The sequence below is a fragment of the Diceros bicornis genome, chromosome 5, assembly GCF_020826845.1.
Source record: "Diceros bicornis minor isolate mBicDic1 chromosome 5, mDicBic1.mat.cur, whole genome shotgun sequence".
Taxonomy (NCBI): Eukaryota; Metazoa; Chordata; class Mammalia; order Perissodactyla; family Rhinocerotidae; genus Diceros; species Diceros bicornis.
In genome coordinates, this window is record NC_080744.1 from 88,211,728 (window position 1) to 88,238,834 (window position 27,107).

Genomic DNA, 27,107 nt, shown 5'->3' on the forward strand with positions numbered 1-27,107 from the left:
TTCTGGAGTTCGGGATCTAGTAGAGGAGGAAGGAAGCAAGCCAGCCAGCCCTCGGCCCACAGGATGACTGTGCTATATAGGCAGGTGTGACCTGGCCACATTAGGTGACAGAGTGAGGGCTCCGAAGGCACACTCCTGGGTTCAGAATTCAGAATGGATGCTCTGATGCTTTCTACCTGTGTGATTCTGGACAACCTGCTCAACCTTGCTGTGCTGCCTGAGAGCTTCCTCATGGCTGAGGAATATCTACAACAGTTTCTTTAGCTATCATGGAACACCGCCTCCTCCCAGGGATTAAAGGGGTCACTACACACCCAGTACTTAGAACACTGCTGGACCACATAAAAGCTCGATAAAGGTTAACTGTTGTCATCACTGATATGGGAAGGAGGAGCAGCAGGTGGTCTTCCTGGAGGTGGTGGCCATTGAGGGAAGTCTAGAAGGACAGATGAGCAGAAGTTCATTTGTGGATAAGTCATATTAGGAGAGTGTTTCTCCAGCTTGCCAGCAGAAGAATCATCTCAGGCAGCAGTTAAAAATACAGTCTCCTGGTCCCTCGCCTGGATATCCAAATTCAGCAGGTGAGCCTAGGAATTGATATTTATTTTCACAAACTCTTCAGGTCAATCTTATAACCAGGCACTTTAGGAAAAATCATAAGAAATGTATCCAAGGGCATACAGGTGTGAAACAGTGTGGGTATTTAGGGGAGGGCAAATGAATTGACTGGGGCATATTGTGTGGAGGAGATAGAGCTGGAGAGGCAAGCAGGGTGAGCTCTCAAAGGGTCTGTATGTCAAGGACTTATTTCCAAGGGCAATAGGGAGCCATTGAAGGTTCTTGAGCAGGAGAGTAACGTGGACAGATTTGCATTTTAGGCAACAGCTAGACAACAATAAGATGAAGTTGTAATAGATAATGGAGTGGATGGAATTGGGTTTGGAAGGGCAAACTAAAAGGTCATTGCATTCTCTTGCTGAACCAGCTAGGGATCCTGGGTGGGCAACCTTTGTTATCTCACTAGAGGTCTGCTTTGTGGGGGACCTTCATGGGTCCAGCCTGGGTGTGCGCACCTCGGCTTCCTGCCCATGCTGAAAGCCCATGGGACTGGGACGGCAGGAGGGGCACTTCTGGGGAGGCCTGGCCGCAGCCTGGTGGAAAAGCTCTTCGACCAATGGAAATAAGTCTGAGAAATTAGAATAAGTGTTTACAGAACAGAGGCTGGAGACGTGAAGACCAGGGCCACACGTCACTGCCAAATGATGAAACCCAGAAAGAATCCACTTACCCCTCCTTTTAAGCAAGGACTTTCTTCCTTCAACAATTAGGGAGAAAAAGTAAGATAATCAGAAAGAAAAGTAACATCATGGAGCCCCTGGTGTGTGTCAGCCACGGCCGGTCCTTTACAGAGCTCAGCTCAGCTTATTCTGACCCAGTTTTAATCACCCTCATTTCACAGATGAGGAAACTGAGGCCCAGAGTGTGCAAAGTAACTTGCCCAAGTCCCAGAGCTAGTCAGCGAACCCAGGACTCAACCTCAGGCGTGTCTGACTTGAAAGCCTGTTTGCTCTGTCAGGCCCCTCTTCCCATTCCCACTCTTCTGTTCCCATCCCAGCCTTGCTATCTGACTGCGGCTAAACATTACAAGGTGGTGGAATTGTCTTGGGACACCCTCGGGAGCCCGTCACAGACCTCAGAAGAACAGAGTGTCATTGTCATCATGTAGGCCAGTTTGGGACCACTCAGGTCTCAGTTAGCCCTATTGTCCCGAAGCCCAGCTGAGCCAGGCTTCCAAGACCTTCCTGAGGATCTGGGGCCTCTTCCAGGCCGGCCTCCAGGACTGAGAGCAGGGGGAGGTGGACTCAATGCAGTGCAGATCTCCCGAGTCTATCATGGGCCAGTAGGGGCTGCGGGAGAGGCAAAGAAGGACGCGTATGTGGAGCCATCCCCCGGGGCTTCCAGGGTGGTCGGGGGAGAGGAAGCAGGGGAGACCATGCCCCACTACAATATCGGGCAGTTGGGGTGTCGTCCACCGTACAGTGCTGTGGGTTCGGGGAACTCAGGGGCTCTGAGCTCCCTGCGGGCAGGCCCCCGCCCTCATTCAACATGGGACCCAGCACACAGTAGGTGTTCCAGGCAGGGAGGGGCTGTGAGGGCCAGGCTTTTCCCATGACCATGTCTCAGGGCCACTCTTTGAGTGAGGATGATAGGGGGCAGCTCCGCCCTGACAGGATGCTCTAGACACGCCCCTCCCTCACCAGGCATGAATTTCTTCATTTGGGGGGCAGCGGGGGGAATCAGGATGGGGTGAGCCTCATCTAAGCTCCCTCTTTTCCAACAGTAGGCCAGGCCTCTCAAAGCGAATTCTGGGTGGGCTATGAGTGGGCTGTGTTGCTTGGATGGGCGTGGCTCTGGGCTGGAAAGGAGTCAGTCCTTTCCAGAAACAGGCACGTCCGCAGGGGCACAGGGAGCAGCAAGCCTGCAGGTGAGAAAGGAAGCTTGCGTGGGCTCTGAGCCGGCCTGCCCAGGCCCACAGCCTGACCCTGGCCTGGACCAGCCGCTCGGCCTCTGGCTCTCTGTACCTCAATTTCCTCATTGAAAAGCCAGGACAAAACAGAACGTTCCAGACAGGGTTTTTGTGAGAATTAATTAATAAACATGAAGAATAAACAAGAATTCCACCTGGTGCATGCTAATGCCTAATAAATGTGAAGCCATGACGATAATGACGATGATTTATCTGTGAAAGGGCATTTGTTCATAGGATTCTTCTTATGAAAGGGGTGTGTGTATGTGTGTGTGTGCGTGAGTGTGTGTCTGTGTACAATGAAGATTTGATCCCTGACGTCTGGGGATTTACTCTGCACACACATGGCCCTGAGTTAGGCAGTCTCCTCACCCTGGCATTGCAGGCTCGTGGGCACCAGCCTCCCGTCCAGCCTCAACTCCCAGCGCCGCCTTATACAACCTAAGCTCGGTCAAGCGCCGGCCTCCCTGATCTGTCAATCTACTTTCTGGCTTTCATGCCTCTCCTCACGCTGCTTCCCCCTCCTCGGTATCTTCATTTGCCAAAGTCAGCCAACTCAAATGCTGCTTCTTGAAGCCGGCGCTGCACTCCTCCAGGAGGCTGCACGTTTTGCAAGCTCATCGCATTTTGCGTGCAGTGTGTCCTCCCACGACTCCCATGCAGAGTTCTCCGAGAGGCGCGAGGTCTTACATGTCTCCCACGCAGAGGAGGGGCCCAGTAAACACAGAGCTAGCCGAACTGATTGAAGACTTGGGTTGACAGAGACCTTGAATGTGCCATTAGGACCTTTGAGGTGTCCGTTATCTCAGTGACACTGCGTGGAGCCCTGCCTCTGTGCTAGGCACAGGCTTGGACTAGAGTCCGGAGATGGACACAACCACTGTGCTTTGAAGGAGCTCACAGTCGGGGTGAGGTGGATGGGGTGGGGACACAGGGTCTACAGAGAGCTGCTGTTCAGAGAGGCAAACGCTACAGGAGAGGTGGTGAGGAATCGTGGTGTGACCTTCACGGATCCCAAGGAAAGGCAGGGGAGGGAATGAACACAATGTGCCCTGTTGTGGGAGACACGGCCTGAGCACACTCCCACACGTCCGCTCAGGCAGTGCTCCCAGCACCACACTCCATCTACTCTCTGCGCGGGATGCTCCAGGTGGGGGGCACAGGCGATCCTCCAGGTGGGAAGAACCCAGAGCAGAGGTCCCCGTGGGGCAGAGGAGCCAGTGCTGCCACTCGGCATCAAACATGGGGTCTGTACACAGTAGGGTCACGTAATATTGTCCTAAAACACCTCTCAGTCTAACCCACAGACACACAGGTCTGTGCAAGCCACGTGCACAGACCTAAAGGTCAAAGGGCAATTGCACATAGCTTTGAGTAGCTCTCTCCTTGGCATTTTAGGTCTCTCTTTTCTAAGTATGTATGGACAGGTGTGGACACGACTCCCAGGAGAGAGGCAAAGCATGCTACGGTTGTGCCTCTTAAAGTGCTGTCCCCACACCAGCAGCCGGGGCATTAGAAATGCAGAGTCTTGGGCCCCATCCCAGACCCAATGACTCGGCATTTTAATAAGCTCAGGTGCTTCATATGTTCGTTGGAGTTTGAGAGGCGCTAGGCTAAAGAATAGGCAGTATTCACAATGGAAAGACCTCAAAGACGCCAGTCCAACCCACCCATTTTACAGATAATGAAACTAAGGCCCAGAAAAAGGAGTGACACACTCCAAGTCACGTGACAAATGGGGGCAGCAGAAACAAGACTGGACTCCAGACACCACACTGCTTGCCTCGCCGTATAAGTGTCCAAAAAGGAAACTGTTGGCCAGAATCTGCCATTGCCTCTGGAAATTCCTGAGGCAGGGCTGGGTGGAGCATGGAAAGCTCCCTGTTGAAACTCATGAAGAAGGAAGAAGCATGGCTTATGTGTGTGACACCAGATCAGAAAGGCTGCCCTCCATGCTACGCAGCACCCAGGAGGGGATATGACTCCACCTGGAGGAGGATTCTGCCCCACACTCACCCTTCTCTGGCTGCCAATCAGACAAACCCGCCACCCTTTAGACTGGAGGGCTTTGAGAACTAGGGGCTGAGCTATTGGACACGCCAGGCACAGACCGAACCTGTCAAAGCATAACAAACTAAAACCAGTTTGGCTGCTGGGCTGCGATAGCTCTCCCATCGCAGGGGATATGGGAGTAAACACACCACCCACCCCCACGTCCTGAGGTTCCAGGAGCTCTAGCATAAGGCCGCTTCCCAAAGCCCCAGGACAAGTCTCTCTGTGGTGGGACAGTCCCCCGGAAACATGAGACACCGTATGCGGCTCTGCCAGGGCTGGGGCGCTGTTTGGGATGAAACCCAAGGCTCTGTGTGCCCTACTTTCGACCAGAAGACAGCAAGGCCTTGTTTCCCAGTCTGTCTGGGTTGGGGGTCAAGTGTCAGGGCCATGGGTAATTGTGTCCACATGCGTCCCAGGTGACTGAAAAACGAGAGCTGATATTTCAGCAGAAATGATGGTCGAGTACAAAATCCAAGTTTCTCTGCGGCCTCCTCACTTGCCAGATTTTGAACTACAGGATAGTAAAGTTACTAGTAGAGTACCACCTTCCAGAACACTTAAAACGAGTTTTGCAAACTTGGACCAAGAACGGGCCAGCACAGACCAGATTTTTTAACCAGCCGTTTGTAACAGGCTGTATGTAGGGGTCGGTAAATTGTCTGTAAACGGCCAGATAATAAATATTTTAGGCTTGTGGGCTACATGCTCTCTCTGCAGCAACTCTTCACTTCTGCCCACTATTTCAACTCTACCTTGTAGTGAGAAAGCAGCCACTGAGATATCAAAATGAATGGGCGTGGCTCTGTTCCAATAAAACTTTATTGACAAAAGCAGGCTGTGGGCCACAGTCTGCCCACCTCTGTGCTACGTCAGTGGTTCTCAACCTTGGCTGTACACCGGAAGCACCCAGGCTCCCTGGGCCACATGCCCCCCACCCTTCAGATTGATTTAATTGATCTGGGGTGCAGTCTGGACATTGGGACTTTTAAAGGCTCCCCAAGCAATTCTAATGCGTGCGTAGTCAAGATTTAGAGTGCGGAATTATCCAACCAGTGTGTCGTATTTCTACCTCTTGGGACAACTGGCAGTGCTCAACTTAAGTACGCCTGTCACTTTGGGCCCTGAGCCCCTGCTGTGGTTACCTTATGACAAAGCTGTGTGTGTCAATCTCCTGGCCGCAGCCGCTGTTCAGCAAGACCCCAGAGTTGCCCACAATGGCACAAGTCCGGAAGTGCTTGTTCTTCAGCGGAGAGGTTCTGGGGAGGAGCTCGTAGAGGTTCTGCGACACGTTCATCGTGCTGTCTCGGTCGAAGATGTAATGAATAATGTCTCCAGGCTTCAGGGTCCCCTTGAGGACAGAAATGTCCTTTTCAGCATCCAAGAACTTTAAGATTTGCTTCCTACAAAGACCAAACACACGTGAAGAAAAAGTCTTCCTTCCCTTGGCCAACCCAGCTTTTCCTGTCCTCCGTCACCCTGCAGGGCTGCTGCAGCCTGCACGCAGGAGGAGCTCAGAATTCAGATGCCCTCCGAGAATGGGTTCCAGGAAGGGATTGTCAGAAACAGCTCAGAGGCGACCATGGTGGTGGCCTATCTGGTTGCTGTGGTTACGCCCTCTCCCCATGAGATGTGATAACTGCCCTGGGAAAAGACTCCATTAGGACACAGTCTGAACTCATCACAGAGGGCTCCAGAAGGAAGGGTGACCCACTGTCCTGACTTGCCCAGGACAGCCCAGTTTTAGCACCGAAAGTGCCGCATTCCAGGGAATCCCTCAGTCTTGGGCAAATCCAGACAGTGGTCACCCTACATCACATCTCCTCTCTTAGCAGAATTCAGGACCATCATCTGACAGGAAGTCCTCAACTAGGGACGGGAAACCAGGATGATACATGCCCCTCATTCCTCAGTGGCCTATTTTCTTCCATGGAAACCTTCTCTGGCCAAAGGGGCCTCCAGGGGGTAAATGGGAGTGTGGATACTGTGAGGTGTGTCAACCACTCTGCCTTTGAGAGGCTGAGAACATAGCCTGCCGTCTGTGTTGTAGAGTGTGTGCCCCTGGCCCCTCATTGCTGTCTAGTTTGGGGTTTGTAAATATTGATACCTCTTTGGTCCCACAGAGCAAAAGTGATCAAAAAACAGCTCTCTAGAGTCTAGGTTGACTTTGATTTAGGAGGAAAGTTCTACAATCATCTATCAAAGTACACAGATGGGATGGAGTGTGGGCAGAAAAAAGATGAATGTCCTCTCAGAATCACCAGGGGAGTTTTAGTCAAACCATGCAGGCCTGCCCCCAGGAATTTGAGGATCATAACTGGGGGTTTTACTTAAGGAACCGTCTAAATCACCAAAAGATCTTTAGAAATGATTCAAGTCATAGAGGGAAAAATATTTGGTACCTAGATCAGCTGAAATGAATTTCATTTCCTGCAGCAAGCTGCTATCTAGGGCAGATACAACGATGCCAGTTGGCTTCTCCTCAGAGCCCTGGAGGGACAGGATCTTCACATACTTTACAAGTGGGAGAATTTGCAAAATGGTTGCCCATTGTACAGATGGTAATACTGACGCCCGAGAGCCTGCGGGATCTGGGGTGTATCCCAGTAGGATGCACATTCAATCACTTGGGGAACCATAAAGAATTCAGAAGCTCCGGGCTGACACCTGAGAAATCCTGATTCTGAGAGTGGCCCAGGTCTCAGTATGCTTTCAAAAGCTCCACAGTTGACTCTAACTGTGACCAGGACTGGGAGCCTCTGGTGTAGCCCAGGGCAGGGCACCACACTCTTCTTCCACTGTCTTTTCTTGTTCATGACCTGGATCTCTTGTATCTTGCATGGGAAATCCCTCTCGCTGAGTAATTTGTATCTCTTGATGGCAAACGGGGCACTATTTTTATTTACTGCACTTTACCAAGGATTATACAACTTGACAAACTAATACAGTTTGGAAATAGCTAAAACCTTTGCATTTACTTACCCCAAAGTATTTAAAAGCAAAGAGAGACCCCCAAAAAGCCCATAAAATAAACACCTCTGTGAGGGAATTAATTTCTAACTAATTACGAGAAATTACTATCAATATATTCCACATCACTCGCAGAATCTTTGATTATGAATAATTCTGGTGATTAATTGAAGGGAGTTGAAGGAAATTCTTTCTCCCCCTGGGTGAAGCACATTGTTCCTGCCGAGGTGGCTGCGTGCTTGCAGGCTGCCCACGAAGGCCACAGCCTGGTCTTCTCCTAAAGGGGTGTGTGTGTCCATTTCTCCACCCCAAGGTGGGAGAAAGGCCCAGTGGGAACTGCCGGTGGGCGTGTGCTGGTGGGAGGATTTCACTCACAGGTGGTGTAGTGGGGTGAATAGTGGCCCCCGCAAAATGTAAATCTCCTAGCCCTTGGAGCCTGTGATGTGACTTTATTTGGATCTTTGCAGATGTAATTAAATTAAGGATCTTGAGATGCGATCATCTTGGAATACCCAGGTGGGCCTTACATCCAATGACAAGTGTCCTTATAAGAGACAGGAGAGGGGAAGACACACACAGAGGAGAGGCCATGTGAAGATGGAGGCAGAGACGGGAGTGATGCGGCCACAAGACAAGGGACGCCTCGGGCCACCCAAGCTGGAAGAGGCAAGGAAGGATTCCCCCGAGGGCCTTCAGAGCGAGCACTCAGAATTCTGGCCCCCAGAACTGGGAGAGAATATATTTCTGCTGTTTTAAGCCACCAAGCTGGTGGAAATTTGTTCCGGCAGCCCCAGGACGCTAATGCAGGTGTTCTCACTGATGCCCAGGGCTGCTGATCCCAGGGTCAGTAACGCAGGCCTGCAGCTGTTAGGGCAGCGTTGGGAGGGGGTGGAGGGAGGGCCTCAGAAGAGGTGCTGGGTGAGGGGTGGCCACAGGAGTCAGCTCCTTCAGATGGATTCTCAGCTGCCATGTCCCAGATCTCATGCCACTCTATTCCCTACACCCCCTCATGTTCCAAAATAAGGCCTCGAGAACTAGGGGATGGGGGCATTTCCATTTTGACAGTGAGCCTACCTGGAAGGGGCGCCTCCCTGCTGTGTGGTGACACTTTTTGGTAGCTATGGGCAAGGCTGACCCCTGTGCCCAGCCCCCAGTTCTCCACTCCCTCCCCACGGTGTTGGCCTGGGAAGGTTGGCTGTGATAGCCAAGGCTTTCCCCATCTGGTCCCGGCTACTGCACCAACCTCACCCCCCCCATCCCCTACCCCCGGCTTCACAGTCCAGCAGCCCTGAGCACAAACACCAGACTTTAGACTCCGTGCATGTGGGACACAGCTTGGCATGTCTGGCAAACTCCTATTTATCCTCCAAAACCCATTGCTCCTGGCAAGCCTTTCCTGGCCAGCCCTCTTAGTCACCTTAAAAAATGAAGTACTATCTCTTCAGTATGACCTGTCTATTTCCACCCACTTATAAGATGCAATCTCGCACTGCCCCGTCCTTTCGTTGCTTATATTTCTGTCTTCCCACGAGCAGGTCTGACTCATGTCAGCACCCCTGGCCCCCAGCACAATGCCTGGAAACCAATCGTTGGATTCTACTGCCCGACCTTTCCTGGGTTGATCACAGCTATATCCAAGTCAGCGGCCACAGTGCTGATGTTGTAACCCCTTCCCCATTTCCACCACCCAACAGTGACTGCAGAGCTCGGAAAACACACCCTGCAAAGAGCAGGACAAGACCTTGTGGTCAGGTGTCATGTCAGCTCCTGCTCACCCGATGCCCAGCTATGGCTTTTCACTTTCACGTTGTCAGGGAGCGGCAGCCCACCCAAGCCACAAGGACCGTGGGAGGGGGCAGCACTCCAAAGATAAACGGGAGGACTGTCGCCACAGAAAGGGGACACGGATGCCAGGCAGGCCCAACCAGGAAATGTTCCCTTATGCCGGAGAAGAACTGCTGCCTCTGGGCCCTCTGAGAGAGGCCACCTGTGGCTGCCACCCCCCAGGCCCTTGCTGCTGCTGACCCGAGAGCCTCACTCCTTCCAAACCCAGGAACTCAACCATGTGGCCCTGCCACCTTGCCGGCCTGAGTCACTGCCCACATGTGACTGGTGGCCAGGCCTCAGGTTTTCATTTCCAATTGATCACTTACAGAAGAAACCTGCCTCAGCGGGAAGTAAACATTTTATTTCTATCCTGACTTCTTAGATGATGGAGAGTGGCAATTTCCCGGCTAGCGCTGGGGAAGGCCAGGTCTGTCTCTTGCCCTGTAGGTAATTACCACTACCTGATCCTCAGCGAGAGCGTCTCGTTGTGCTTCCACTTGGCCGAGGCTGGCTGGATGTTGTGCTTAATGCTTTCATTACTTCTGTCAACAACAGCTGGCGATGAGGAGCCATTTATTACAACTTCAGCTCTGGAAGGAAAAAAAAAAGAGGAAGAGGGTAGACATGATCTGTTAGCATGCCAATGACAAGTCTAATAGTTTTGTTTTTGCACGGGCTTGAATGTAAACTTCGGAAGAGCAAAATTGCTGTTATTACCTGAGAAGGGAAGGAAGTCTATTTATCTTCTAGAATGCACAAACTCTCTCCCTCAGGTATAACCTACATACATACTTGGAGACAGGAAGGGGGTGATAAAACTCTCCTTCTCTCCACCCCCACCCCTAATGTTCCCTCCCGGTGGAACCTAGCAGTCACTGTCAGAATAGTAAGACTTCTTCAAGCTACTTGTGCAAAACTCCAAATAGCAGTTGCATTAGCAGCCAATTATCAAAAGATGGTTGAGAAACTTAATAAAGAGAAAACAAAAAGTCACACCATGGCAAGCGATGTAGCCTGTGGCTTCTCCCTCCTCCTCCATATGCTATCACTCTCTTGTTTGTAACTCTAAGATGCCACTTCAAACATCTGCCTTGTGCCAGAGTCATCAGGGCCGTGTCTCTCTCTCCCACTAGACTGTAAGCGGGGAGCTCCTTCGCTCATTTCTATATTCCCCAAGGGTCTAACATAGCAGGTGCTCAATAAATGTTTGTTGCATTTGAATTTTGCCCTGGGGGAGCCGCGAGTGGGTGAAGGAGCTGGCTGGCTCTGCCTGCCCGGGACAAATCACAGTTCTGGTGCACATCGTCTTTCCACCTGACTTAGGGACACTAGACATTACAGGACCCCCTTGAATTCCGAGGCTTGAAATCTATGCTAGCAGGTTTCTAAGAAACTGGGTTACAATTACATCTCGTAAGGCAGTGGAGGAGCCAGCCTGCCTCCGCCAGCTGCACACAGATGTATGTGCATCCAGAAGTCCCTTTTGTCTGTGCTGCAGCAGATTCTCCCAGTTAGAATGGTAAGTGGATTTGTGATGCCAAATTCTGGAGCTTTAAAGAATTCAAACCAAACATCTACGTCCTCTGCATCTATCTTGGAACAGCCAAGTTAAAAAAGATGAAATCCTTTTAATGAGGTCTTAAACCTAATGCTCTCTTTTGCTTTTTGTAGGTAGAGAAGAAATTCATTTGGGGGTGCACATTGTCTCCTCATATTCCCCACACACCTCCATTCCTCAATATTCCTGACTCCTCTGGCTGAGATCACTTGTCTTGGATTCAAATATATGTAACTTTTGCAGAGGATAGAAAATTAAAGGGTCTTTAGTAAGGCAGATGGACTCCAGCATGCAGGCTTAAGGGAGCCTCTGCGAGGAAACAGAAGACCTGACACTTTGTAATTTTTGCTGTTTTCATGGAAGGAAGCACACGGTATAGCAGAAAGATTTTACAAGCTGTGTGACTCTGGGTAAATCACTTTACCTCTTTGAGCCTCAGTTTCCCCATTTATAATGAAAAGGTATAGAAGAAGAAGATATCCAGGTCTAAGGTTCTAGAATTCCATAAGGACCACCAATGTCTCCTGCACCTACCACTGGCTGCCATCTCATGAGGCTCCAGGAGGAGCTGGCTGTGGCTGCACCTCTTTGGTACCCCTACTTCTGTGTAGGTCACAGGTAGGAGCAGGGGCCCTGAGGACCACGGATTTAGCTGCCATACCCCAAGACCCCAAGCTTCCCTGAAGCTTACGTCAGTAGTTATATGTGATAGAAATGCTTTAACATTTGTGATGAGGAGCTGTCTTCCTGAGAGGCCAGCTGATACTCTCATCAGTAATCAATGACTGGGACCTGGCATCTTATGGCTTAAGGTGGACTCAATCTAGGGTGATCCCCTCAGAACCTGGGGCATACTGGGTGAACCCAGGCTCTCTCAGGAAAGAAGGGTCTGCAGAGGTATTCTATCATGGATGCTTGCAGAGACCTGGTAGGAAACCTCCAGAAGGGGTTTCTGGGCTTCTCTGGGACACACGGTGGTGGAACTAGGAAAAGGAAGGAGATAAATGTTGGCATGGCTAGCGGTGAAATTCCATTTCTATCTCCACTTCCTAGTGAAGCCCTGGACGGGATCCTGCATGGCCAGCCATGGTCCTACTGAACTTCACCCTGGCTCTGTCTCTGTCTAGTGGGGGGACTTGGGAAGGTCACTTTGGGTCTCTGGCCTCTACTTTCTTATCTGTAAAACCAACCGGATGGATAGATAACCCCAGGGACCACCTCGGTGCACTGGGTTTACATGCTCTGTGTTCCACAAACACAGCTGGATTGGTGAGTTGAGATATTCCTCTTCAGTGAATGCGTCCTCCTGTCCCCAGCACCCCCTCCACCCTAAGGACACTAGAGTCTTATTTCAGGCTTAAGTTTCTTTGCCTACCTCAGTGGCCATCTCCTGATGCCATGGACATGTCCATAGTGATAGCAATGAGCATCAGTTGAGTGCCTTTAACAGATCAGGCACTAGGCTAGAGCCTTATATTCAGTAGTTTTAACCTTTGAAACACCTCTCAAAAAAGGTGTTGCATTGTTGCTCTAATTGGATGAGGAAACTGAGGCTCAGAGGGGTGAAATAACTTGGCCAAGGCTCTGGCTAATAAGCACCGGGACTGAATCCAGGACTGCCTGGCTTCCAAGGTTGTTCTTCCACTTCTCATACTCTATCCCAATAAGACTGTGCCCTCCCACAGCCAAGTTACCACAGGGCACAAGGATCCTGCTCAAGGGGCAGGATCTTCTTTCTCCAAAAAGGGGCACCTTTCTGCAGTGGAAGAGAGAGGAGCTTAGGGCCACACGACTTCCTCTTTTATATCTGCCACATCTATCTGCATTTCACCAGGCATAGTGCAAGCTTCATTTGTGGTCCCAAGGTAGTTAAGAGGTCATTGGAGATCTAGAAGCAATGATGTGAAAGACAGACAGGGCAGTCAGTCATGACTGAGTCAGGCAGGCAGGGTCAGGAATGGACATACTCGACAGCTCTCATATGGTCAAGAGACCTAAAAAAAATATGGAAGGGCAAAGAACAGACCCTACTCTGAATAATTTGGACCTCTCATTCCCAGACTGACCAAAACAGGATATTTATAAAGTGAAACAAGACCTTCATTTTGAGTAGTGGCCTTCGTTTATGTCAAACAACTTGGCATTCTCTTCTCCCTTCCATTGCTGTAGCTCAGGTTGATAAGACTAGGTCAGAGCTATGGGGCAGTTGTTACTGGTGGAGAATGGGGACTCGGAGGCATGGTCCAAACATAGCCGGTGGCCAGCCTGGGTCTGTTGGCTTGCAAAGCATTTTTGCTCGCTCCCCTGCATCCAGCTCTCCCTGGCCAAGGACTGTTACGGAGGAAACACTCTTTCGGAATTTAGAGTGTGCATTCAATAACCAAGTTTAACATTATTGAGTTGACTCCCTAAATATTTTTAAGAGGTCTCAGCAAAGTTTCTGAGTTATTTTCCATCCTAACCTGGACAAGCCTAGATCTACCACAACATTGGGTGAAAGTCCTGATTCCCTTCAGAGTCTCCACTGCTCAGCAAAAATACAAGTTATGAATAAGCTCATTGGTGGCCCAAGTGCTTCAAAGTGAGTGGGCTCTTTTCCAAAAAGCACTGTTGCCCTTCTGAGTTTTCCATCTCAGCAGCCTCTAGACCTTGGGCCATTTCATGGGCTCTTTTATCGACAGCACCTCCCCAAAAGTGATTAGGGAAATGCAAAGCCAAAGTGAAAGGAAACAGATCTATTTGCTAAGTAAGAAGGGCACCATCCAGCAAAGAGGAGAAGCAGATTAATAGCTGCCTTACAGCAAAAACAAATGAACACAAAATCTAATTTACAAACCTATTAGATTTGCTATGTAAGCTGTTCACAGCTGATCTGATTGTACCTCTGCCTCCAGAATTCCTGCAAGACAAAGGAAATGCATTAATTATAAACCCAGCTCTTCTTTGCAAAGCCCTTTTCAATCACTGGGAGATCCCACGGCCCGCCTGGAGAACTACAAAGGGAGGCTGAGATCTCATTTTGGCCTCTCCAGAATGGGCAACATTCTGGCCCAGCCATAAGCCCAAGCATTTTACAGGGAAGTAGGTCTCCCAGATCCTCCCCTGCCTCCCACTTGAACACTGTTTCAATTGAACCAAGGTTTCCACTTAAGACTCCTCATTTGAGACAAATTCCTTTGGGGTTAATCTCCCCTGGTTAATCCCCCAGGATAGTTTGCCTCAGCATGACTCAGCATCTGCTCTAGCATGACTCAGCATCTGCCCCTGGTCTTCTCTTGCTTTCACTCACATGTGGTAAGATGTTGTCCATCACGCTTTCTCCAAACTTGAAACACCAGAAGTTCAACAGGGGCAGCAAGATTGACTCAACACTGCCTCCAGCCAAATGTGATAATAATTGGCTTTTTGGTGGGAGGAAAAATTCTATTAAGTGGTGTCACTTTGGAGGAGGAGAAGGAGATGGGTGAGTAATAGGGTCTTTTGCTTCTTCCTCTGGAGGACAAGTTTTTAGGGTGAAAGCATTCTAAGAGCCTTTCCAGCCCCACCATCCATTCAGTCAATTCCATTCTGGATGGGGCTACTGGGCCATGAAGCTTCACCCTGCTTTGCTATCACACTGGGCTGGGGGACAGATGAATCCCTCTGCCCTTAGTACCTAGCTCATTTTGTGCCCTGTGTGTTTTTAAAAAGTTGTATGTGAGACTAGTTATCTTTATTAAATAACGTTTTTTCCACTAATTTATAGGATGTGTGGTTTGAGGAGATATTTCTTCATACTTTTCTCACTTTTTTAAGTTCCATCTAGCCTTTGATCAAGGTGTGGGTGCACTCCAAAGAAACACTGAAAATCACCGAGAAACCTGTGTATTTAACGGAATCCTGTGATATTGTGAGAACTCTTCGGGGGAAGTTAAGGCCTATCTCCATACTGGTTTTAAGTCTGGATTTTTCTATCTGCTTTCTTTAGGATTCGCACGCTTTTAGATATAAAATTGTGGGTGCGAGTGTGTGTGTGTAAACACATATACATGTCTTTTCTTGATAGGTTGAAATGTCTTTTCAGCATTATTTGGCAACAGGCAAAATTCTCCCCACACACAGCCAGCTGAGCAGACAACAGGAAGAGTGCCATGACTCCCCCAGGCCTCATCCCAGCTCTCCCTTCAGGTCTCCAATTTCATCACTCCCAGTCTAGTTCTTCATTACACAGAGTATCATTGGTTCTTCACAGTTGAAATCAACGCCTAACATTTCTGTTTTCTCCCTCCTCATTTCCACTTGGGATGGCGGAGCTCTTGTACTTCTAACTCAGGGGTCTGGGAACATCCGGCCAGCCCTGGCCCTAGAACCATAATCCACTCCGGTCAGACCCCCAGGGCTTTCCTGGGCGTGCTGCTGTCCACATGTCACGGACCTTTCACATCCTCCCAACCCCACCCCAGTCCTCAAAATCAGTACTCCCTGGGGGGAGAGAAGACCTGTGGGGCTAGATAGCAAGTGAACTACAGTAATTAAAAGTGTAGTAATAGCTCAAGACTAATGAAAGGTTAATGGCACAAAAAAGATCATCCAGAAATGCTGCATGTAAGAATTGATTTTTAAAAATCATTATCAATGAGAAATTCAATACATGGTCTGGAGCAGTTGGTTAACAATCTGGAAGTAAGTTGGAGGAAAATCAGTTGAGCGTGACCCTACTCCAGACAGCAAAGTGAATTTCAAGTGGATTTAATGAGTGTTTCCTAAACTTCAGTAATTCTCGTATTGCTATCACCAGCTTGCCATATTTTGTTTACCACCCACACTGTTATCTACTTAAGTTTTAAAATTTCCTCATCTTTAAAAACTTCTTATCCTAAGCAATGCCACTTGTGAAAATACAGGTTTGATATCATCATTATACACTCATTTGAAAAGAACACAAAACCATTAACACAAAAATATTTATCAATGGAATTACTAAAATCATATTATCACCAAAAATACTTATAGCACCCTCTGGGAAAGACTGAATTAAACAGTTAAATATTTAAAGAAGGCAACTCATGAGAAATTGGTAAGAAAATGGAAGAGACTATTTATCAAATCTGTGATGAGGTATGAGGAGTGTATGTGAAGAAATTTTTAAATTCAGAACTGTAAGAAGAAATCGTAAGAGAAAATGTAGACAGATTAGACTTCATAAAAATTTAAAACTCTGCTTATACAAAAAGCAAACCTCAACAAACTCTGCTCAGCGTCTTTCATGAAATCCAAGAGGGCTCCAGGTGAGGAGAGCACTGCGTCCATGCATCTATCTGGTTTAATGTAACCTGGGGCTCAGAGAAGACCAAATCCTGGCAACAAACTGCCTCCCACTGTCTTTCTCTTCTCCTGCCTTCAGGCCAGGTCCTGGGGAGCATCATGTCCTGCCGACTTGGGCACCACAAATCCATGCACTTTTTCATACCAATCTTTCCTCTAACTCAGGGTTTCCCAGACTCAGCACTATTGACATTTTGGGCAGGATATTTCTCTGTTGGTGGGGTTGGGGGTGGGCGGCTGTCTGTGCACTGTAGGATGTTTAGCAGCATCCCTGGTCTCTACCTCTTTATGCCAGTGGCAGCCTCACCCCCACCCCCCAAGTTGTGACAATCAAAAATGTCTTGAGACATTGCCAAATGTCCCCTGAGGCAGGGGAGCAAAAATGTCTCCATTTCAGAACCTCTGCTCTAACTCTTGTTTTCTGCCTGGTGCCTCCGGGAAGATGAATCCCCCACCAGCCAGCCCACGTGCTTCACCTTTCCATGCTAAACCTCAAGCCCAACACCTGTGCCTCCCTCCAAAACCATCCTGATGTTCAAGTCTCGCCACCTTTTCCTTCTCCTCCCAGAGCACTCAATTCTGTTACAGCATTTGTCACTTTCTTTTCATATTTCATTATTTCCTGGGATCACAGATGGGAAGCTTTAAAGAAACCTTGTCATTTACATAGTGTAAACTCCTCTTCTTATCGTTAAAGAAATCAAGGTTTGCAGATTTGGTCCTGGTTTCAGCTTCCTCGGCTGCTTGCCACCCTAGAATGTAAGCCCCTGGAGCGTGTGTATTAACCACGCCTTTTATTGTCTGAATGCTGATGATTTGACATTTGGGACTTTGCTGACTCTGGAGGGACTTCCCCTCCCAGGGTTAGCCAATTCCTAGAGATAGTAAACAACTGGCCTGGGAGTGCACTTTTCAAAAGTGAACCAACCAATCCAGAGCCCACATGTCCGCCACCTCCTTTACTGGGGTCTCACACTCTGGGCCACTATCGCTTGAGGCCAAGTACCAGACAACTAGGGATAGTTCCTATGCCCCAGAGCCTGCTGAAATTATTCAAACTAGCCAATCCTAAGGCTGCTTACCTTGCCTTACCCTTCCTTCCTATAGAAACCAGAATAAAGCCGCTTCCCCACAGAGTCCCCCTCTCCTGCTGCCTCCTGAGTGACCTGGTGCTTCTCCATGTGGCCCTGCATGGGGTGGCATGCTCCCTGCTCTTGGGATCTGGGAGTATAACAATCTTTACAATAGCAGTTGTCTCCTGATCTGTTGGCCTGACTACACTTAAATAATAATAAAATCTATGTTAAAATAGGGGAGAGACCCTCTCTGTTCACCTTCTTAGCCTTGCACAGTGCCTTGCCCAACTGGGGCTCAGTGAATCAAATCTAACTTCAATGTTATGTGGGACTTTTCTTCCAAAGTTTCTCTGCCATTTGCACACCATGTTCCTGCATATTATTTATACCTGTACAAGACACAGTTTCACCTCTCAGACATGCATAGAATGGGGCAGACTATCATTCAAAGAAACTCAGACTGCAGATGTCTGGTTCAAAATGAATCACATGAATTGACAAGGGATTTTTTTTTTTTCTAATTAGGTTTTTCCTCCAATGTTGTTAAAATAAGCTTACATTCCTTGTGATGGGGGATGCTGATACCTGCTTGGTTGAGTGACAGAAGAAGATGATCAAGTGAGAAATATTTGCTAAAGATAATTCATAACATGCTGAAATCATAGAAACATAGATGCTTACATCAACCAAATGAGAAAATATATGGGAAAGCACTTTGCACACTATAAAGAACTCTATAAAACAAGGTATAATACTAGTGATAACCACTGTGCATTTGACCCTGCTAAGTATTCTCAGCCACAGTGATGACAGAGGTTGACTACTTTAAAGCTGTACATTTTAGGATGTCAATCTCCTTTCCATCACTGACATGATACTCCCTCCAAGTCGAGTACACACAGTAAACTAAAACAACAAAGAAAAATGGTATGGTCAAAAAATAACACCATGCAGAGTTGGATTTGTTTTTAGTGAAAAGCAACTAGAAAATCTGAAAAGTGCATTTCTGCTTAGCCCTTCCATCCAATCCCAAGTGTTTATAGCTAAGGTAACATCCATGTGTTGCGGTCTCATACCTGTGTTAGAACCTCCCACGTCCTTAGTTCCTCACTGGAGAGTCAGGCTCAATAAATGAACTTTCAGGAGCTGACAGCTTTAATTAAGAGTCTGGACCCAACTTAAACAGTTGATTAGTCCTGAGAATAGAAGATTAAACTGAAGCACAGTTCATGAATTTGCAGATGGCTCTTCCTTCACAGTTTTGGGAGGATACTGAATGCTTGTTTTCAATTTGTGCATAAAAGCCACCCACTGGGGTTCCTGCCTGCTGACACTGTAAATATATGGCCCCACAGACACATGGTGGGGAGAAAAGCAAGGAAAAGGATGATTTGGGGTCAGTCACAAGAACTGAGCTAGGGCTTCCAACTGAGTTCAAGGGTATTTTTGTTTTGTTTTGTTTTGTTTGTGATAAAATATACATAAAATTTCCATTTTATCCCTTTTTAAGTGTATAATTCAGTGGTGTCAAGTATATTCACAGTGTTGTATAGCCATCACCACTATTTATCTCCAGGACCTTTTCATCACCTCAACAGAAACTCTATATCCATTAAACAACTCTCCAATCCCTTCTCCCTCCAGCCCCTGGTAACATTTATTCTACTTTCTATGTCTATGAATTTGCCTGTTCTAGATATTTTATATAAGGGGAATCATACAATATTTGTCCTTTTGTGTCTGGCTTCTTTCACTTAGTATAATGTTTTCAAGGTTAATCCAGGTGTGTATAAGAAGACTGATTTCGGATGTGGCAGTTCTAAGCAGGCAGAACATCACAGAGACAGGGGAAGGAAAGAAGCCTTCAAGGTGTTTGTGTCTGGAGCCTTGAGCACCTGTGATCAGAACAGGAGCAGAGGCCGCACCAGCTGACCCGTGCTTGAATGGCTCAGGGGCTATCCTGCCCAGAACTTACCTAGCTAGGAACTTCCCAAACTTGTTGCTGGCAATTGAGATTTGCCACCCATCTCCTCCTCCATCTGAGGAGCTGGCTGTACATGGCCAAGTGTTCAGATGGGCAAGGGGGCCTCCAGACTTGGTTGATCCAGTGCAGATAGATCCTCCCCACGAGGCTGGCAACAAAAGTATCTTCAGTCACCCTAGCACAGTGGGAAATATGGTGCCCCATCCTTTGAACTGGGCCAGTTTGAACTCCTCAAGAGACTCTGTCACAGGGTCTTTCTGATTTACTCTGAGCAGGAGGTAGTTGCATGAGTCACTGTCCATAGGCTTGGTAATTCATTTCAGGCTGGCCACCATGAGACCATCCCCTACCACCTGGATTCCACCTACGCTAGTGGAGAACTTCTTCCGAGCTTCCCAGTCATCCTGGTCTAAGGCATCTTCAGTAGACACCACTGGGTAATCCTTGATGAATGACTTCTATCCATTCACCAGATGCTTAGGTGTGATATAATGGCTGGGGTTATCAGGAGACCCAAAGTTCAAGGTCATACTTTCCAAACTCTAAGTACTAGAGGCTATTGCATCCATGCCATTCGCCACCTCATAATGTGGCCAGCCTTTCCAACCACATTCCACAGCAACTCCAAGGTTCTCTATTCTCTATGAGTGGGCAAACTGTTCCTTTAAAGGACCAGACAGCAAATATTTTAGGCTTTTCTGGCCAAGAGGAAAAAATGAAGATCTTATGCAGATGCAGGTACTTAAGGAAGAGAGAAAACAAATTTCCACAAATTTCTTATTGATGAAATTAAAAATATAATAATAATGATTGAATATTTTTTGGTAATAGATCTATTAACGAGAAGAGTGTAAGTCCTTTTGGGGGATAAGATTTTACTTAATTGAGGTTCAAAGTTAGTGTTCCTGTCATCATGATAGAAAGGTGGCCTCATTCTTCTACAAACCTTCCCTTCCCTCTCGGAAACACTGTTATCTTCCCTCTGGTGAACTCACGGGGATATGTTCCCTGAATATCTCTTTTGAATTCACACTCCATCCCCCCTAACAGTGTTGGAGAACTTTCATACGGGGAAGCAAGTTAACAGCACAAGCTCTGAGATAACACTCCCTGGGTCTGAATTCTAGCTGAACTAATCATTAGCTGTGTGATCTTTGACTACTACTTAACCTTTCTAGAAGCTTCCATTTGTTTCCTCATCTATAAAATGAATAATAGTATCTACTTCATGGGGTTGTTGTAAATATTCCAAGAGCTAACGAATACAAAGATTGAGAACAGCGCACGACATATGGTAAAGCACTTGATATTAATGTTATACTTCTTTTGATTTTTCTCCCCAACCATTTAAAAATGCAAAATCATCTTGGCTTGTGGGCTACATGAGCACAGATAGCTGGCTGGATTTGACCTGTAAGCCACACTCTGCTGACCCCTACTCTAGGATGTTAGGAGCAAAGCACCCCTCATCCTCCACATGGGAGGTATATTTGCCATATTTCTTCTCAAGGGCATCCTTCTGGTTGAGGTAGGCTTCTGCTCCCATGAACACAGCTTTCCTAAGTCACAGGTCCAACAGCGAGGACCAAGAACTCCTGCACTGCCAGCTCGCTACCAGTATGAGAACTTCCGCAGATCACACTGAAAACTAGAACTGGCTGGTGGCCTCTGGACTGCAGCCAGGACTCAGCGTGACTGCACAGAAGGCCCCCTTTCAGCAGCTTCAGCTTTACAGGCAGCAAGTGGCACTTCTTTTTTTTAATTTTTTTTGTGAGGAAGATCAGCCCTGAGCTAACATCCATGCCAATCTCCCTCCTTTTTTTTTTTTTTGCTGAGGAAGACCGGCCCTCAGCTAACATCTATTGCCAATCCTCCTCCTTTTTTTTCCCCTTTTCTCCCCAAAGCACCAGTAGATAGCTGTATGTTATAGTTGCACATCCTGCTAGTTGCTGTATGTGGGACGCTGCCTCAGCATGGCCCGACAAGCAGTGGGTCAGTGCGCGCCCGGGATCCGAACCCGGGCCACCAGTAGCGGAGTGTGCGCACTTAACCGCTAAGCCACGGGGCCGGCCCCAAGTGGCACTTCTAGTATGGTGTTTGCACCACATTTAGATTTATTCTCAGTGCCACCCAGGCCTGTCACCAGTTCATTACTCTCCTCCTGTTCCACCCACTTAGCTTCTTGCCCATCAGCTCAGGCCTAATAGCTTTACTGATGTGCTCAATAGTCTCTGAGACACCTTTTCCTATACGGCAAGTCTTATCATTGTACCAAAGCTCTTGAACCTCATAGATACTGAAACCCTGCTGGGCACAGAGCTCTGAAGAGACCAGTGCAGGTTTCAGCTTTGACAATGGTGTTTCCATAACAATTGTGATCTCCAGCATTGGGCTTCCATGGGTGCTGTGGATGCCAACGGGGAAGGTTAAGTCAGCAAGCTCGTGGGTGTCTCTCTTCTGCCCCTGAGCTCTCCTCAACGACTGCTCAGCTCCTTTCTCTGCCATTCTCTCTTCCTTCATGTTAAGTATTAGCTTGATTTGGTTTATCCCTTTGCTTTGATTCCAGCAAACATCTGCTTGTTAATCACATTCCATCCGTGTACGAAAAGGAACTCGCTCACTCTTGGCTCTTCCCTTTGCTCAACTTCAGAAAACATCCGTGAGGACTTAGGGCTTTGATTGTGTTCCAGCCAACATCCCCAGTCTTTATAGAAAAGGACTTCTAGGCGTCTGCACATCACGATGCAAGTAAACAAGTCACTCAGATGCCAAGCATTTCTGAGCATGCTTATTCCTGATCCTTTCTCACCATGATACCGTCACCCATAACCAGGGATGACCATACAATTTATCATCCGAACCAGACACCTTCCGAGTAAACCGAGGCACCGACCGGAGAGGATCCATGAACTGCACTTACCAATTTGTGCAGGAATCGTCCTCCAATCCACACCCATCTCCTAAAGGAGGCAAACTTTATAATACAGAGACTTCTAAGAGAATGCTGCATTCCAAAATCCCGACCACTCAAAAACCCAGAAACCAAAGCAGTTAAAACTCAGAGGTGATAGATATTTATGCTGTTGGCTGAGCTGGAGATGGTGAAAGCTGTCGGTAGAGAAGACTTCTTCTGTAAGGTGTTTATGGCGATAGAGCCTTTTCTGAGTCCCCCCACCCCATTCTGAAGGCCCTGCTTTACAGTGAGCCAGTGCTCCCTGTCCTGCCTCGGTGTCCTGGTCACACCTGCAGCAAGATGCTCCCTCACTCAGCTACCACTGCAGCTTCACCACCAGCCAAGCACAGGACGGGGGTCCTGCTCATCTCTGTATTGCCGTGGGGCACATATCTCCTGCACATCAACGTGCTCTAGAGAGGATTGCTGAGTGAATAGAGGAGTCAAAACAGCTGAAGGCCTTGGTCTGCTGCAGAGATGAGGATTCAGCCTCCTGGAAGCATGGCTTGGGGAGGAAAGAGGGAAACCCCAGCCTCACTCCCACCACTACTACCTATAACCACCAGGCGTCCTCCAGGCCCAGGGCGTTTGCACTGGCTGTTCCCTCTCCATGCAATGTTTTTCCTGCAGATATCCCCATAGATCACTCCCCTCTCCTTGGCTCAAATGTCATCTTCTCAGAGTGGCCTTCCCTGACCATCCCATTTAAAACAGCATCTGCTCTCCTACTCCCCCAGCTGTGGCCCTCCCCACGGCCCACCCTCCCGACTCCCATCTCCTTTCATCTTCTTATTACCATATTCATGCATTAAGTGCACTGCCTGACTCTGCCCTGGAAGTGAGCTCCCTGAGGGAGAGTTGTGTCTGCCTTGTTGACGTCTCCACCCCCAGTGTTGAGCGCAGCGCCTGAACCTCCTAAGGGGTCAATGAACATCTGTAAATAGAAGGAATCCGCCTCCCCCTGTCCTTTGTCACAACAGAGGAGCCAGTTGTCCTCTTACCCAAACCCAGTCCCCCCACCTGTGCTCTGAATTGCACCCCTTCCTGCCTTTTGAGACTCTTGTTCTATCAACTATTTCTTCTCTTTTCCCTATATTCAGCAGCTTCCTTTCGGCTGTGTAATAATTCTCATACTTATCTTGGACCTAATGTATGCAAAGCTCTGTTCTACAAATTTTATATGAGTTCATTTAAGTCTGACAATAGCTCTCTGAGGCAGAAATGGTTATCTATTTCTACATAAGAAAATGAGGCACAGAGAAGGTAAAAAACTTGCCTGGGGAGGCACAGCTACTAAGTAGAGACACCAGGATTTTAACCCAGCAGACTGGCTCAGGAGCCCAGCTCCTGATTACTCCACCACGTCGCCAGCTCATATCCACTAGCATTTAAAAAGTTTGCTTTTCTCATCTTAAATAAACAACCCAACCTTAATTCCGTATTCCCCTCAGCTACTTCTCTATCTCTCACCAGCACTTGGCAAACATTTTTGAAGTCTCATCTATACTAACTGCCTCTGTGTCTTCACTGCATCCTCTCCTGGCACCACTTTCTTGTTTATGTCCCCATCATTCTATCAAAAGAGCTCTTGTGTGAACACCTTGCAATGGACCTTTCTCAGTCCCCATCTTATTCCAACCCCATCAAAGTCTGACGATGGCACCACTTCCTCCTTCCTGGATAGGTAAAGCTGGGCTTCCTGGGTCTGCCCACAGGTTGGCCCTGGACAGACTTCCTCCCTCTGGAGGGAATATCCTGCTGGAAAGAGACAAGATGAATGATTCCAAGTGCAGAGATGGGTTAGAATCCTCAGGGCACCTTTAAGATTCCTTCTGGCTCAGAAAATCCATTATTTTAAATCATCTTCTCTCAACACTTTAAGGTTCCATTTACAATGACATCAAATCCCTCCTTCATTCTTACTGTTCTTCTGGCAGAGGGTACCCCCAATTAAAAAAATCTCAATTTTTCTCTATTTTACACCCAAAAAGAGTTTGTCCAGCAATACTTCCTATAGCTTCTCTTACAAATATTAGTTTTACAAAATTTCCAAATACAAAATATTGTTGAATACCTTTTTCTTCCAAATGAAACAGCCTCCCTCCCCCCACCAAAAATTACTCCTTAAGAGTGATGCCTTCACTATCCCAGGTGACAATCCCTGTCCCTGGCGGACATGTTAACAAAATGCATCCCTAGGAAGGGGATGCAGATTGCAAGACCAATGAAAAATATTCATCACTTCATTTGCTTGAGCCCCACCTTGTGCCAGGCACCACACCAGTGGCGTGTTAATTTCTGTATTTCTTACTCGGTTTTAGAAATAGGACACACAGGCTCAAAAAGGTTAAGTGATTTGCTCCAGGTCGCCCAGAGAGTAAACTGGCAGAGCAGGGATTCGGATCGTGGTCTGCATGTAGCCAAGCCCTGTGTGCCTGCAGAAAGCTGACCTCTTGCACCCCGCCCTTCACCTGCTGCATGTAAGGATTTAATATACAGTCAAGGGGGCACCATAGAATTAAGAAGAAGCAATGGTTACTCAACAAGCAGTTGTGAGATAGTTGGTGAGCTGAATGGGAAAATATTCAAATTAGACCCTCCACTTGCACCACACCAATAAGGATAAATGTGATCCAGCCATTAAAAGCTACACTTAGGAACAGTTTTATATGAAAATTCATTCGATCCTCCTGTCTTAGTCTGTTCGGGCTGCTGGAACACAATACCACAGCCTGGGTGGCTATTGCTCACAGTTCTGGAGGCTGGAAGTCTGAGATAAGGGAGTCAGCACGGTTGGGTGAGGGCCCTCTTTGGAGTTGCAGGCTTTTCATTGTGTCCTCACATGGGGCAAGGGGGCTAGGGATTTCTGTGGGGTCTCTTTTATAAGGGCACTAATCCCATTCATGAGGGCCCCACCCTCAAGACCTGATCAACTCCCAAAGGCCCCACCACCAAATACCATCACATTGGGCATTAGGATTCTGACATGTGAATTTGGGGGACACAAGCATTCAAACTATAGCACCTCCATTGGCCAGTTATTTAGTGTCCATTTTTGACAGTCCCTGGACCTCCTGCTGCAGACACAGTGTTAACCTTGGCTGTCATTTTTCCCTTTTTTATTGTATTAGAAATATACTACTGCAAAACCTTAACTGAGAGGTTGGCAGCCCTGAAAACTCATTCATTCATGTCACACGGTTTGGATAAATCCGTGCTCTTGAAAGAGAAGCGGGACGCCCATCCACTGGCCGCGCTCCACTCTTGAACCCGCCTCGCCTTGACTTGAAAGGCCTCTGCCTTAAGCCAGCCTTTCTTCCCTCTCTTTTATTCGCTTCTTGACGGACCACATTCAGACACAGCGCCCATTAGCGTCAGCTGCAGCCTTTTCCTGAGAAAACCCCTGGAGGGCACCCAGGTGGAGGAGGACTTTGAAGTTGCTTTTCTTCTGGGTGTTGATGTGTTCCCTTCCCCACCCTGCCTGGTCCTGGATGAACGCCTGCTCCCCTGCCCAGGGGTCACAGCTCGGGGAGCATTAGTGTCATCTGGAAGGAGGACGGCCGGGACCATCAGTTAGGGGACTGGCGTTCTGGCTCCTGATGGTTCCAGCTGTGCAGCCCAAGGCCTCTCCAGGTCCCGATGTCCTTCTCTGTAAAGCGGGTCCTGCTGCGGGATTACACTGAGAAGCATGGACAGACGTGCTGTCAGCTGCGGCATTGTTAGTGAGGGTGACGGCTACCGCCCTCCGGATCAGAACAAACCACTGCTGCAGTGGACACTGCCGAGCCCCCGTGGGACAGCTGTCCTCAGGGAAGTTGCCTTTCAACAGCGCAGTCCATTAGGGAGAGGTAAGGAGCAGTGGACAGAAGAAAACGGTGTATGTTACTGCGGCAGAACCGTGATTTGATGAACTGAGTGAGACCTCGAAATATCCCTTAGGCCGTGGACTCCCTCCTCTTCCACTGAGTGGCAACACTTCTCCAGGTTTTCTAGGAAGCTTTCCCCTACCCCCTCCCAGCCCTTGCTCATCTGTCCTCCCTACAGGTGTTGGGGTTTCTCAGAGCCCACCCTGAGCCCTTGTGATGCCTCAACTTCCGCTGTCCACCTCTGCCGATCACTCCCTGATGCACGGACAGGCACAGTTCACTGCTGGCTCCAGAGTCACAGAACATCCTGGATCCCTCCACGCAGACCTCAAACCTGACCGGATCTCACACCCTCACCCCGCTCTTTCACTGTGTTCTCTCAGGGAATGGTGCCCCACCACATCATTCAGAATAGGGCAGTGTGGACACTGGTTCCCCAGCAGGCTCCCCCTTCCAAGACCACCCAGCCTTCAGATTTTACCACCCGAGGAGAGCAGCTGCCTTCACCCTGGAGCCCTGCTGTGGCCTCTGCCTTATCTCCCCGTCTGCCAACCCCTCCCACATGGGACCCAGCTTTCTGAAATGCCAAGTGCAACGTGGCACTGCCTCTTTGAGACTCTCCAGGGTTCCCTCACAGATCCCCATAGCTTTCAAAATAAAGTTCGGATGCCTCAGCACAGCACAGAAGACCGTTTCTGAGCTGACCCTCTCTGTCCTCTTCCACTTCCCTACACATCCACCTGCTAACTCCACCAAGCAAAGGCTGGTTTCTGGAATGTGTGAGTCAGATCACAAGACTGGGTTTTTGAACATTATGCTCTCTCTCAGGAATCCCTTATTCTATTTTTCATTTACTTAATTCAGAGTTTATGAACGGCCAGCCCCAGGTCATATCTGGCCTAAATATGTATTTGGGGGGCTTGCATATGCTAAACTTTTTTAAAATCAGAGATCAATTTTTAAAAATTAAGGGATGAGTCACTATAAAAT

General features: G+C 48.2%; 1 protein-coding gene and 1 non-coding gene across 2 annotated transcripts in view; both read right to left on the reverse strand.

Moving 5' to 3' along the window:
* Positions 1–27,107, reverse strand: part of ST8SIA2 (ST8 alpha-N-acetyl-neuraminide alpha-2,8-sialyltransferase 2) — a 62,878-nt gene that overhangs the window by 16,662 nt on the left and 19,109 nt on the right. The window contains exons 2-4 of the mRNA XM_058542387.1: positions 13,771–13,833; positions 9,838–9,966; positions 5,725–5,982 (exon numbers count right to left, since the gene is read on the reverse strand). Coding sequence (XP_058398370.1) covers positions 5,725–5,982; positions 9,838–9,966; positions 13,771–13,833 — 450 coding nt within the window. The remainder of the gene's footprint in view (positions 1–5,724; positions 5,983–9,837; positions 9,967–13,770; positions 13,834–27,107) is intronic.
* Positions 25,372–25,510, reverse strand: LOC131406679 (small nucleolar RNA U109). The gene has a single exon (XR_009220305.1). It is a non-coding gene; the product is annotated as a small nucleolar RNA U109 (small nucleolar RNA).